The sequence below is a fragment of the Anabrus simplex genome, chromosome 8 (assembly GCF_040414725.1).
Source record: "Anabrus simplex isolate iqAnaSimp1 chromosome 8, ASM4041472v1, whole genome shotgun sequence".
NCBI classification, from domain to species: domain Eukaryota; kingdom Metazoa; phylum Arthropoda; class Insecta; order Orthoptera; family Tettigoniidae; genus Anabrus; species Anabrus simplex.
The window spans coordinates 129,108,293-129,121,684 of NC_090272.1; the positions used below are offsets into that span (position 1 = coordinate 129,108,293).

At 38.5% G+C, this 13,392-nt stretch overlaps 1 protein-coding gene across 1 annotated transcript in view; it reads right to left on the reverse strand.

The window, feature by feature from the left end:
• Positions 1-13,392, reverse strand: part of LOC136878884 (zinc finger protein on ecdysone puffs) — a 304,897-nt gene that overhangs the window by 256,100 nt on the left and 35,405 nt on the right. Inside the window, exon 3 of the mRNA XM_068228845.1 lies at positions 11,067-11,215. Coding sequence (XP_068084946.1) covers positions 11,067-11,215 — 149 coding nt within the window. The remainder of the gene's footprint in view (positions 1-11,066; positions 11,216-13,392) is intronic.

Genomic DNA, 13,392 nt, shown 5'->3' on the forward strand with positions numbered 1-13,392 from the left:
GTTGTTCCATTCTAAGATAGGCTCTAGTATATGCCTTACTCTGGCTTCAATGATCTTCTCCATACTTTTAAGGCCATGTGTTAGGAGGGTAGTGCCCCTGTAATTTTCACTTTTCCTTCTACCCACTTTCTTAAAGATTGAATTTTTTTTTCAGGTATTTTGTTATCCTTCCATATTGTTCTGAGAACTCTACACAGCCACCATATTCCTGGTGGACCAGCAGCTTTAATCATGTCAGCTGTAACTTCATCAGCTCCTGCTGACTTACCACTTATTAGATGGAGAGCTTGCTGTACTTCTGTCCATGTAATTGGGATATCTTCATTTGTTTTCTGTCCTACATCCTCAACAGAGATCTCATTAGGGCCATTTAAGAGCTTGTCAAAATACTGTCCCATTGTATCCCTTATATCTTTCATATTGCAAACTGTAGTCCTATCTGCTGTCTCCAGAGCTGTAATTGCTTCTTTATCCGATCTTTTACTTTTTACCATTCCCTATATTATTTTCATATTCCCGTTACTGTCTTCTTCCTGTTTAGTAGTAAATTCCTGACTGTCGGAATTTTGTTCTTAAGAAAAAACTATTCACTTTTCTCCGAATGCCACTTAAAACAAAATCAGAATATTGTGACACACGAACTCTCTTCCCTTTGGACGCCGGTCGACCTCTCGCTGGAGACTTGGATTTTCCGTGGAGTTTAAATTCCACACGAGCGGCGTAAACTCTTTACACAGAAACGCCTGTCAGCTGCGAGGTCTTTCACCACGTCCTCCACAGTCCACAGCAGATTCTCATTTCGTAGGCTACTGTAAATGTTTAAAACAATTTGTTTAGATTTCCTACTCAATTTTTCTCCACTTTTGTTAGCTTTAAAGTATTTCACAGGGGACTCAAGCGTCACAGCATCACACATGTGTTGCACACAACTGGCAGCCGTTATGAATACTGAACATGCTGTTGCTGCCAGTATTGCCAACAGTTTTCTTGGATCCATCTTCAAAACGTTGCATATTATGTGAACTTATCAGCAATGGAATGAACTCGAACAAAGCTTACTAAGTACACAGTGCAATAAGATGTCAATCTCATATTAAATAATTATCATTTTGCTACATACACCACTGAAAACAGTAACTATTCGTAGCCATCTACGTATGAAATATGAGTTGGTAACGAACCCGAATGCCTTTGCTGGCAAGATGTAGTGTTTACAGCACACTATGTCTTCTGGTATGGGCTATATCAAATTTGTTACTTTCACTGATCTGTCTCAGTCTCATCCTTGGCTTTGACAATATGAAAGTGACTGAGGTATGAGTGATGCTAGTAATACCATTGCTTATGCAGCAAGTCCCTGTTATTAATGGTGTGAAAATATCGCTCATAGGGTCGGATGGTACACGCATTTCAGTGGGCCTGGCAGACTGATATGTAATAGCAACGGCTGGCTTGGTGAGGAAAGCAACGGGAAAATACCTCACTCCTCATTTCCCTAGTACGCCTCTTCAGTGACGCCTGGGCTATTTATGACAATTGTTGGCAAAGCTGCAGAGGATCAAACCAGCCTTCAGGCTGAATACCCAACATACATACACAACGAACCCAAATAACATACAACCTGTGATATATTTTCCATATTTATAAAGGGCAAATTTTTTTAATTTGTCAAGTCAGTTCACCAGAATATCTAACCAAACTGAAGGAAGCTCCTGACTTTAGGAACAAGTAACAAACCATTTTCACACCAGGCAAATGCTGGGGCTGTACCTTAATTAAGGCCACGGCCGCTTCCTTCCAACTCCTAGGCCTTTCCTATCCCATCGTCGCCATAAGACCTATCTGTGTCGGTGCGACGTAAAGCCCCTAGCAAAAAAAAAACAAACCTAGAGAACTATTTAACGCTGCGGAAGCATTTTCACCAACCAGAAGTCTGACTAACATCAAAGGGACCGCTTAGATGCCATTTATTCCTACCAAGTTCAATACATGCACGTCCACGCCGTGGCCCCTAGGCAACTGGTAATCACGCGTTAACACCAACCAGACGACTGAAGAGACCTGAAGTGGGACTAATATGCAGCTGGAACAAGACCACACGGGCGTGCATTCACAACGATCTAGTGTCCAGAAACTTTAAGAAATGTGAAATTTGAAATTCAGTGGACGGTAGTGAGGACGACTATTTGTGGAAAGATGCTAGCGACGGAAGTTCCTATGGTGAAACTTCAGATGACGATGGTGAATTGTGAATGATCTGAGTATTGGACGAATTTTATTTAAGATTTTTGGATGATTTTATTAATTTTAAGCTGTTTGAATTTGTATTTGTGGTATATTTAACGAAAATTAAATAGGTATGCAAGTTATTTCCCCCCCCCCCTATATTTTGCAATCTCAAATTTAGGGTACAGGTCTTATTCGGTGGCAGGTGGTATTCAGGATTATACGGTACGTGTGTAATTCCTTCCCATACTTGCCTAATGTTAAATTGGACCTGTGTAGGATGCAGGCGGGGAATCAATTGGACCCTAAAAGGTTAATGTAAAGTTTCTCGTTTATTGATAATGTCTTGTTTTGGGTAATAAAATATTATAAATGATACTGTCTGCTTGGACCTTATGTTCACAAAAATGAATGAAGATAAGATAATGTCTTTTTTCAGCATCATTCACAAACCTGAAATTTTTTCCATTTAACCCTGGAAAGCCTAACCCTTTCCACAACTTAATTTGCCCGAGGTGAGACCACTGGACACTGTTACGAAACACAGCTCTCACCACGCTTCATATCCTTTTAATACACATTTGTTGAACAGTACAATGTAATTAAATATGTTTTGAAGCAACCTGTGCATACTTGAAAAATTCTAGTAGGTGACAGCTTACACGAAAATATGTACTACAAGTTACAGACAGTACATGAAATTACTCATCCTACTGTGTCACATACAGTACCTACTTAAACCCGTTTGCATATCAAACATTTTCTTTCATAAGCAGAGTGTTCCGAACACACATTTTTCTTACACTTGACACATACTTGTCTTTGCGTTCGACCTTTTAGCACCTCTTTTTCTTGGGGGCTTCTGTTGGTGAAGATGTCGACGAAGTGTCAGCTGGATCTGGAACAGTAGCTTGAACAGCTGCTAACGTTGCTCTTTGCAAACCAATTCTTGGCCTTAGTTTTATGTGACTTTCAATAAGACTTTCTGCTAAGTCGATCAAAATGAACTTTTGCCTTGTCTTCGTTATGGATTTCATCCACTCAGGGTTTAGAGTTAGTCACACTACATAGGAAGCCACACCACAAACATAAATCAGATTCATAAAGAATGCTACAGGTCAGCGGTTTGTCTTTCTTTTGCAAGAATAAGCATGGACCATCTGGTCCGGAGTATCTACACCAGATTTCGTGTCATTGTAATAGAGAATAATAACATACTTCTTTTGCTCTTCAACAACTACATCATTTGTGTGATGCATACTACTAAGAAGAATTACTGCTTTACGTTATGCAGGCACGTAAGGCACAAGAGTAAAATCCTTTGTGAAACCAAACAAGGATGACTGAGGTGCTCGTGTTCTATTAGGCTGAAATTCAGGAGGAATAAATGTCTTGTTTTTCCTAACAGTAACTACTACTGTAAGACCATTGTTCAGTAACTTCTTTACAAGTTCCAGACTTGTGAAGAAGTTATCACACGTAACATTTCTATTAGTGTGATTGTATGACTCGGTGAGATTCTGAACCACTGTCGAACTTAGGTTTGTGGCAACAGTAGTACCTTCCTTCCCCAGGTATGGAAGACCTTTCAAAGGGTAGGAAGTTTGTGAGTCTGAGACCCAAAAAAATTTTCATTACATACCGTATTTCACGGCATAATCGTCGCACTTTTTATACCAAAATTTTCGAAAAAGATTGTAGGGTGCGACCATTATACGATGAATCTTTAATACCAGTATTTGTATTACTCAAAAAATGTATTTATAACTAAATTGTATTTGATACAAATTTAAGATGCACGTAATACTCGCGTTTATACATCAAAATAATTAAAATAGTCTAAAACAAAATTCATAATTTTTCGCAACAATTCGGCAAACGTTTTTCCAACCTGAAAATAAAAATGAACGTATTAAGTTAATGTGTCATTAATTTGAGTATTAAAGTTAAAATATTACACTTGCAAAAAATGCAGACTTACCGGTACGCAATTTATTCCAAATCTTCGGTGTCGCTATCGCAGGTTTCGCTATCTGATGCGCCGTCCTCGCCTCTGTTAATACCAGTATCAGATTCTTCGTCTCCCTGCCACACTGCGTCATCTTCAGAACCGTCTAGTGCATTCGAAATCCCAGTCCTTTTGAAGCTCTTGGAGACTAGTTCAGGTGGTATAAGATCCCAACTCTTCTTCACCCACGAGCATAACAAGTCCAAGGGTGGACGCCTGATATTTCCGGCGGGCGTCAATTGCTGATCGCCGCTCATCATCCACTCGTTGTAAAATCGACGTAAGTGGTCTTTAAAGGGTTTATTAACACATACGTCTAGTGGCTGCAAAGCAGATGTTAGGCCACCAGGAATGACTATCTGTCGTGTCTTATTTGTAGTGAGAATTTGCTTCACTTCGTTCACGAGGTGACCTCGGAAACTATCTAAAACAAGCAGAGCTGGTTGTTTTAGTAGTGCACCAGGTCTTCTATTCCACGCAGTTTTAACCCAGTCCAGCATGAGTGCTACGTCCATCCAACCCTTTGGTTGCACTCGTACATGAATTCCACGGGGAAACTGTATATTCTTAGGCATCGTTTTCCTCTTGAAAATGATGTAAGGCGGCAACTTTCTCCCGTCAGCTGTAATGGCTAGCATTGCCGTGCATCGCAACTTCTCACTACCGCTGGTTTTCATTAATACACTCCGTGATCCTTTTAGCGCAATAGTGCTGTTGCGAGGCATATCAAAAAAGATTGGAGTCCGATCGGCATTACCGATTTGAGAAAGCAAGTACGAAGTTTCCTTGCGCAAACGTATGACAAATCGGTGAAAATTTACAATCTTGTCCGTGTAATCAGCAGGCAACTTTTGGCTTAGTGTTGTTCTCCTTCGCACTGACATATTGTGTCGTCGCATGAACCCCTTAATCCACCCACGAGTCGCCTTAAACTGAGTTACCGGTATGTTGTGTTTGCGCGCTACCTCCTGTCCCTTAATTTGTAACATTTCATATGATACACTGCAGCCATTGTTACGTATTTCACTGACGTACCTAAACACTTCTTCGTCAATTATAGGAAACTTCCCTGTTTTAGGACCTCTAAACGCGCGTCTAGAAGGGTTTGTGCTTTTTAGCTTGTTTTTTTACTTTCCGCCAGTCACGCACCAACTTTTCACTCACAGAAAATTTTCTTTCTGCAGCTCTGTTCCCGTGCTGTTCAGCGAAGGCAATTACGCTTAGCTTGAAGCCCGCAGAATAGTTTCCATATTTACCCATAATCGCTTATAAATGCTTCACACATTAATGTTTTGCGATATAAATGACTTTCCGTAATTGTTCACTATAAAAACAAATTATTTCTGCAAACACCCAAAACACAAATTAAAAACTTAAATTCTCACGCACACATGTCTACAGTAATCACGTAAATCTGAAACAAATAAATGCATCTGTGATCTGTCCATTCCAGAGCAGCCAATAGTGTTAGGCAGCAAGGAAGCATGCAACAATTTATCAGTTTAGCTCGTTGGTTGCGACACACTACTGCGCTTGCGCAAAGCTCGCAAACCAGAGCTCTAGCTAGCGCGGTGTAAATCTACTGTATAGTTGACTGTATTCCGAGACTTCAGTAACAAACATTCATTTTTTTTCAATTTCTTTTAAACATACGGTAATTACGTTAATATTTCTTCCCAGTTATTGATGATTTTACATTACATTGCTGGCGAGCTTATAAAATAAAACTTTAATAGCATTGGATAATAATTATCTTGACTGCTTGGATAAAAGTTTTCATCCCATGCCCGGACACTTATGACGTAGTAGTAAGACAAGAGTCTAGCGATGACAACTGAGACATCGTAAATAATTCGGCTGAATAATTCCGTGGAAATCTGCGTTATCGTCTTGGATTTCACTTTGTGCGCAATAACACAGGAGCCGGCCCCATGGTGTAGGGGTAGCGTGCTTGCCTCTTACACGGAGGCCTCGGGTTCAATTCACGGCCGGGTCAGGGAATTTTACCTGTATCTGAGGGCTGGTTCGAGGTCCATTCAACCTACCTAGCCGGTATTTCCTGGCGACGTTGCCGATAAGCGATAACTTACAGCCTTACGTATTTCAAATGGGAACTCATAATATGTAGGTGGTGAATAAATAGTACACTGTCTCGCGACCACGTTGTCAAACTGCCGATAGTCTACCGGCAAGCCATGCGTCGTACATATACCAGTATTATTTATTTATACGTTGCGCAACATGTCGCAAACGTGACTGTGTTGCCAAATTGCCCATAAACCATACACGTATTTAAATTGCGCATTCATGTGCAACTTACGTTGCAGTTCCATTTACCTTTTAACCAGATTAATGAACAAAATTTGGACGTGCGACGATTATGTAATTAAAGGTTTAAAGTCCGATTTTTGTATTGAAAATAAAGGATGCGACGATTACGCGGTGGCGACAATTATGCCGTGAAATACGGTATTCATCAAGTTTGGATGCCATATACTGGCAAAAGGGGCAATGTCCTCTAAATGGTACCAATTGTTCGTCTACTGTGATATTAGTACCTGGAAGGTAATGTTTGGTGTGATATTTGCAGACTGCTTCCCAGACGTCACGAATCGGTGCCAGCTTGTCTTTCCCACGACGAGCACTTCTGGTTGATTCGTCATCAAATCGCGGAAAAACTAGCAGCTCCTTGAATCTTTCTCAGCTCACGGTAGCACGGAAAATAGGAGGGTCATATTTTGGGCTCCATAGTGATGACACAGTCTCGTGATTAGATTTCAGGTGGCCTACTGTTATGAGGGGTCCAATGAAAGCACTAATTTCCACTTCATCACACACTCTCTAAGACACATTTTTATTCTTCAGGTCGTAGACTCTCTCAGCTTCCCGGTTGGTGAATTTTACTATTTCCTTTAGAATGGTTGTTGTAATGAAGAGTTCAAAACTGTCCTTTGGACTGTCTATTGTTTTCTGTTGTGGAAGAACAACCTTATGTGTTGGTGTCTTTATTATATTAGAAGCTCTCGTTATGATGTAGAAGGTGGACATTTTTGCCATTCAAATTGGTTTCTACCTCTGTAGTATCACCCTGGGAAGTTGCATCTTCAGTTTTGCTTCCACTTGCAACATCACTGTGTTCCTCATCTATATATTTAAAAAATTTATCAAAACTAAAGTAAGTTCAGTAAGTCAGTCAATCAGTCAGTAGGACCATTCTATCCGGTCGATTTCCTTCATATTTTTAAAACTGAAAAGTATTCTTGCACAGATTTGTCATCAGGCGCTATAAATCACTTAAAAGCCACCTTCCTCAAATTATTTGATTTTTTCAATTTTTTTGTCTCTTTGAAGCAATCATATCTTTGGTTCTAATTGAGGTACAGAGTTTGTTTTGGCCTAAGAACACTCAGTGGATCAAGCTCTTTCATTTCAGCTCTTAACTATTCAAACTGGAAAGTTATGAGTGCACATTCAATTTGAAGTCTCATTTCTTAACATTTGTTCTTATTGAAGCAATCATATATTTCGTTCTAATTGAGGTACGCAGTTAGTTTTGGTCTAAAAACACTCAGTGGATCAAGCGCTTTCTTTTGAGGTAATAACTACTTAAATTGGTAGATTCTGAGAAAAGTTATGAGTATGTCTGTCTCCATGACGATTTTTGAAGGACTTTTTAACAGTTCGGCGCGTGGTGTTGTTCCAAGGAAGGTTTAATTCAATTTCTTTGTGTGATGTATTTTCAAGTGTTTTGTTGACATAATATTACATTCTATTACCACACCAGAGAAACTTTGCAAATACATCCGTGAGGATAGTAACTGCAAATAATCTATTAATTCCTTGTCACTAAGTCTAGACATTGTAGAACATCACAAACAAAACCATGGACTGTGCACTTGTAATTCAGATAAACACAAGTTAGTATCTGAATGTGACCCATTATTGACACTTTGTATAATATAACAAGCAAATCTACCAACAGACGTAAAATAAAAAGGTAACTGTCATCTGAGAGCTTAGATTCCAAGAGACTCGCATCAGGTGTTAAAGTTATGAAGTTAACTTTTAACAAATAAACAAAGAACCATTGTTTGTGAATCCACAAGGAAACATTATTGACAACATATTTCAATTGTTAAAGAAATCAAGGAAATCATATATTTACTTAGTACAATTCACAAAATAGAATCGTATGAGTCCAATGGACTCACGTTAGGCTCACTCGGGTTAAAAATAAGTGTGGGTTAACCCATTTTTCCAGGCATGTCTTCAATTTTTCATTAACTACACGTAATACACCATTTAACCCTTCAACATTCCATAACAGCATAACAGACACCTTAATTCGCAAAGTTTACTGATTGATTGAAATTCAAAACATTAATGAGAGCCAAGTTAGTCAACTCATATCCGTCTGACTTTCAACTGCTATAAAATCAAAAGCGGCAAAGAATTATGTCTTCTGGCCAGAAATTTTCGTCATCTACCTTTTCTTTTCACTTTCTTTTCCACAGAAAGGCACAACAGATTTGAATGCTTTGCTATATCCCTTGTTAGGCAAGTTTGTACATTCTATTACCTCACTAACTCCATTTTCCTCCAAGTGAGTTCTGATGTCCTCTTCAGCCATCGACTGTTTAATTCTCCCTACATACATACACGCTATTCTTCCTGCTGAGGATAGCCGTTCAATGTTCCTTTTCTTTCTCAACTGTAGTATCTTCCTTTTATATCCCATCTGCCCTCTTGCATTTCCCGATTGATTCTTCCGGTGAATACAGCACAATTCATTTTCCTCTTTTCGAATGATTCATCTTCAACTTTCTCTTCCTTTTCCTTATTCAGCTGTTGCATCTTACTTCCATAACCTAACTGCCCCTCTGTCACTTTTCCAGTGTACCTTTCTATGTTTACAAAGCTATTCGATGCCCTACTTTCAAGATCATTTTCTGATGTTTTACTTTCCGCATTAATGATCTGAATGACTGAGGATCTGTCCTTATTAGCATCGCTATCTCTTTGAATATGCGGAAATTCAACTTCTACGACGTTTTATGCAATGCTCCCTTGTACGAAGCTCTCTCACTTACTTTATGTGTTAATGCCATATATTCCACTTGTTGCAGTTGAGCTTCGAGTACTAGTGTCATTTTCTCAATCAATGTCCTGCTCATGTCACCCATCTTTTCTTTAAGCTCCTTATGGGTTTTCTTGTGTTTGCTAATAATTTGATTATTTCTTTATTTTTCTGGAGATGTTTCGTTCACTCCAAACATGTTTAATAGACTTCGACATCAGCACATCTATACAATGTTCCCTCCTTTCCCTTTCAGGCGTTAAATTCCACTGTCAGATGTGTGCATTCCTTGTGGTACCATGCCTTGCAATTCCCGTCACATTCTACTACAATGCTGCCCTCCTCAAATTGGTGTTTACATTGTGGGCATATCTCGTTCTCTTGTTTACTCTGAATGTTGATCTGATTAATTATTTAGTTATTCTTTAATTATCGTGTATTTAATCTATGATTATTCAGCTTCGCTGCTATTCCGCTCCTCTTACTGTCCTGCCTGCCTTAACAGGCAATAAACAGGGTTCTACTTACTCCTTGATATATCACATCGCTGTTATTCAATAACAGGAAAATACCTTATTGGCATGAATGTTTTAAAATACCTGCCTATAAACTCCTTCTTATGACACTTACTGTTATAGTAAATATATGTCGTTGAACACCCACATTTTTACAACACAAATCACCATCACCTTTTGGGCACAGCAAAATTCATCTCAGGATCACTTGAAAACTCACTTCCGATCACACGTGTCATGGTCAAAGAACTAGTACTACTAAAAAACGGAGCTTAATTTCGAGGAACACTTCATTTTCACAATTACAGAAAGTGTGCGTAGAAACACATAACTGCACAGCACCGCATTTTTTACGCATAAACAAACTTTATTAACACCTCATTTGGCTAAAATAGTCACAATTTCAACCAAGATTGTTGTTCGATAAACTTTTCTACGTACTGGTACGGTAGATGTATACAGAATACCTATTATTTCCAAGGTAGGCATACATGAAAAATGCCAAATGACATTCATCAAAATAAAACTGTAAAATTGCTGCTATGAAATACGAGCCTGATAGGTCCGAAAGAACTTGATTTTTGATAACAATGCTATTCATGGGATATCAACTGATATCAGCAAACCAGCTTATGAATTATAAATCCAACAAAACACCTCCGTTAATCTGATTTTCCTAAATTGTAAACTTCTGTTGGAATAGGTCTTCTTAACCACACTTGCACATCAAAATTACTTCCTATTTAATAAATTCTTCCAATTTTCGAATGCTAACACTACATTCAAATTTCAGTACGTCTCGATTTAAGTGAATACTGCAGTACTGGTACTCAAAACCAACTCTTTTACTAGGAAAATCATGGATCGTTAATATGTCAATTTCTACGTTTACACTTGATACAAAGTTTAAACCAATGTGGGGAAAATGGATGTTTAAACCCAGACTTAAACCAGATTAAAATAAACCAAGTTTAAATTCATTTGGAGAAAACGGCCCAAAAGAAACCTAGTTTAAACTCACTTGCAGAAGAAGTTACCCTTAGCAATCTACAACCTGCAACAACTGAAGGATTAGAACCACAAATACATGTGACTGCACATGCCAGAGACTCAACACTAAAGAGAGAATATAAAGCCAAATAACAATCAAGGACAGGGTTTAGAACAGAAGAGGGAGAGACAGGAAGATGAAAGGCCAAAGGAGAAAAAGTAAGAATATCAGTATTAGTGTATACATTACCTGAAAGATATCGGTTACGAGATTCAAAACCAGAAATTCTCTCCTTGTACCAGCCAAATCTTCCCCTTGACGATCCACGCCCTCGAGAACCAGAGTCTCCCCCTCGGCCACGAAACGAACCTCGAGAACCAAATCCTCTACCTCTGGGTCTAAACAATTATAACATAACAATTGCATTTTTTTTTTACATGAAATTAAATGTATGAACAAAAGGTCAAACATATAAGAGTAAAACTCCATAATTCTCAACTAGTATACAATATAATAACAGTGAAATATGTAAATGCAGTGAAATGCCAGTGTAACAGAACTCACAGAGGTACAAAGTTATTTGCGACAAAATTTCGTTAAACCTAAAGCCCAGAAATTGTGTGCCGCAATATGGAATAACAGATAATGTATCTGCATTGGGTTATATTGTATATGCAGTACGAATGATGAGTGTAGTGGCTTTCAATTCTGAGGGCCCTGGGTTTGATTCCCGACACGGTTGGAGATATTAACCTTAAATGGGTAATTCCCTTGGCTCGGAGCCTGAATGTTTGTACCGTCACAAACATCCCTACAAGTCATACGCGGCACATAACACTGTCCTCCACTCTTAATTACACGCAGTTCCCTATAAATGGCAGATGCTGCCCGCCCTCGTTGGAGGGTCTGCCTTAATAAGGGCTACAACAGGCTAGCAATAGCCACACAAAATTAAGAATCCGTACCTTAATGTTAAATATGCATACAGTAGAACCTCGATAATTTGACATCGGTTAATTCAAAATCACACCTAATTCGAAGAAGCTCTTGTTCCCAGAAACTCGAGGTACGGTTTTGTACGTTATTTAAATTGTTTAATTCAAAATACTGTACCGTTTTCATCGTCCTGATATCGGAATAAAGGTCGTCATACGAAATTACAAGTTTGCCATGCACGGTAATGATCGCGAAGATTAAGTAATTGGGCCATACGTCAGAAAGGAATGCATATATTAAGTAAAATAGGCCGTGATTTCGAAGTGTATACATTTTACGAACGTGTATATATTCAAGAGGGCCATGCACGTGACGGCAAAGATATTTATTTGATGAATTAAAGATGCCTAGATCACGGACCGAGAGGGAAAGTTATCAAGGATCCATGCGGCCGTGATAAAATAATAGAAGGTTTTCAACATTGTTAAAACAAGAAGTAGTAGCTGAAGAATATATTAAAAAAAATCCGTTACGTAAATCGAAGTGAATTTATCCTCGAGAAGAAAGCCAATCTTCGTGTGAATAGAAGGGAGATATTGTAGAAGTTACCGGCTGGAGAACCTGCAAAGCGAGAGAATATTTGGAAATCAAATATAAACGAAGGAATATCGTGAAGAGCGAATTAGAAAATACCCGAACTGTAGTCGGAGTATATGCTCGAGACCGTACGAGGAACCAAGTTGAATATTACGCAGTATAGGTTGATTAGCCGAACAAAAGAAAATTTGACAGAGATAACTCGAAATATTTTAACTGTTAAATTGCTACTAAGAATTAATCTTGAATTACTGTCCTAAAAAAAAAACCTGATCTTAGATACAAACCTGATATTAATTCCTGAGAGTATGGATGTGAAATTAACTCACGATTTGGAAATGTTTCTTTCTTTTATGATTGACTGCAACAACATGAGAGGCTAAACCGAAGATGGAGCCGGCTGTCTGACGGAAACCGCCCAGCTGTTTCTGCTATCCCGAGTCCCGAAACTACAACCTGATGGTGACGTAGCAGAGGATGGAGCCGTACGACGCAATCCCTAGATGACAACATCGAGGCCAAAGCCGATCATCTAACGTCAGTGATCACAAGATAAGTTCCAAAGAGTTATTTTATTTTCTTGAAATTGATATGCAGTAAATTTAGTAGTGGTAGTTAAAGTGAATATTTGGTACGTTGTTTTACCTAGTTCTTCGTGATAAAATCACAGTCGTTACCATCTTCGCAATGAGACTGTCCATGTTGAATTATTATTTTTAATAGAGGAATAGGTACTTCTTCCAGATTTTACAATCTAAGCCATAATATAGGAATGCTTAAAGCTAAGCAAGGAGAGATTTGGAATGTAATTTCTAACCATTATGGGAGAAAAGCATCGTATTTAAAGTGACGTAACCCTAATTTTATATTCTTGAAGAAGATAGTTGATTTACGAATAACCTATATGTGATTCCTGATACGACGCAATGAAATGTGAGTACATATTAACTTATTTGATTTATATATGCATTTCATTTTTAGGCTAGCGTGTTTACGCGTATAATATATGAATTCTAACCCAAAAGTGTACCATTGTAGTAAA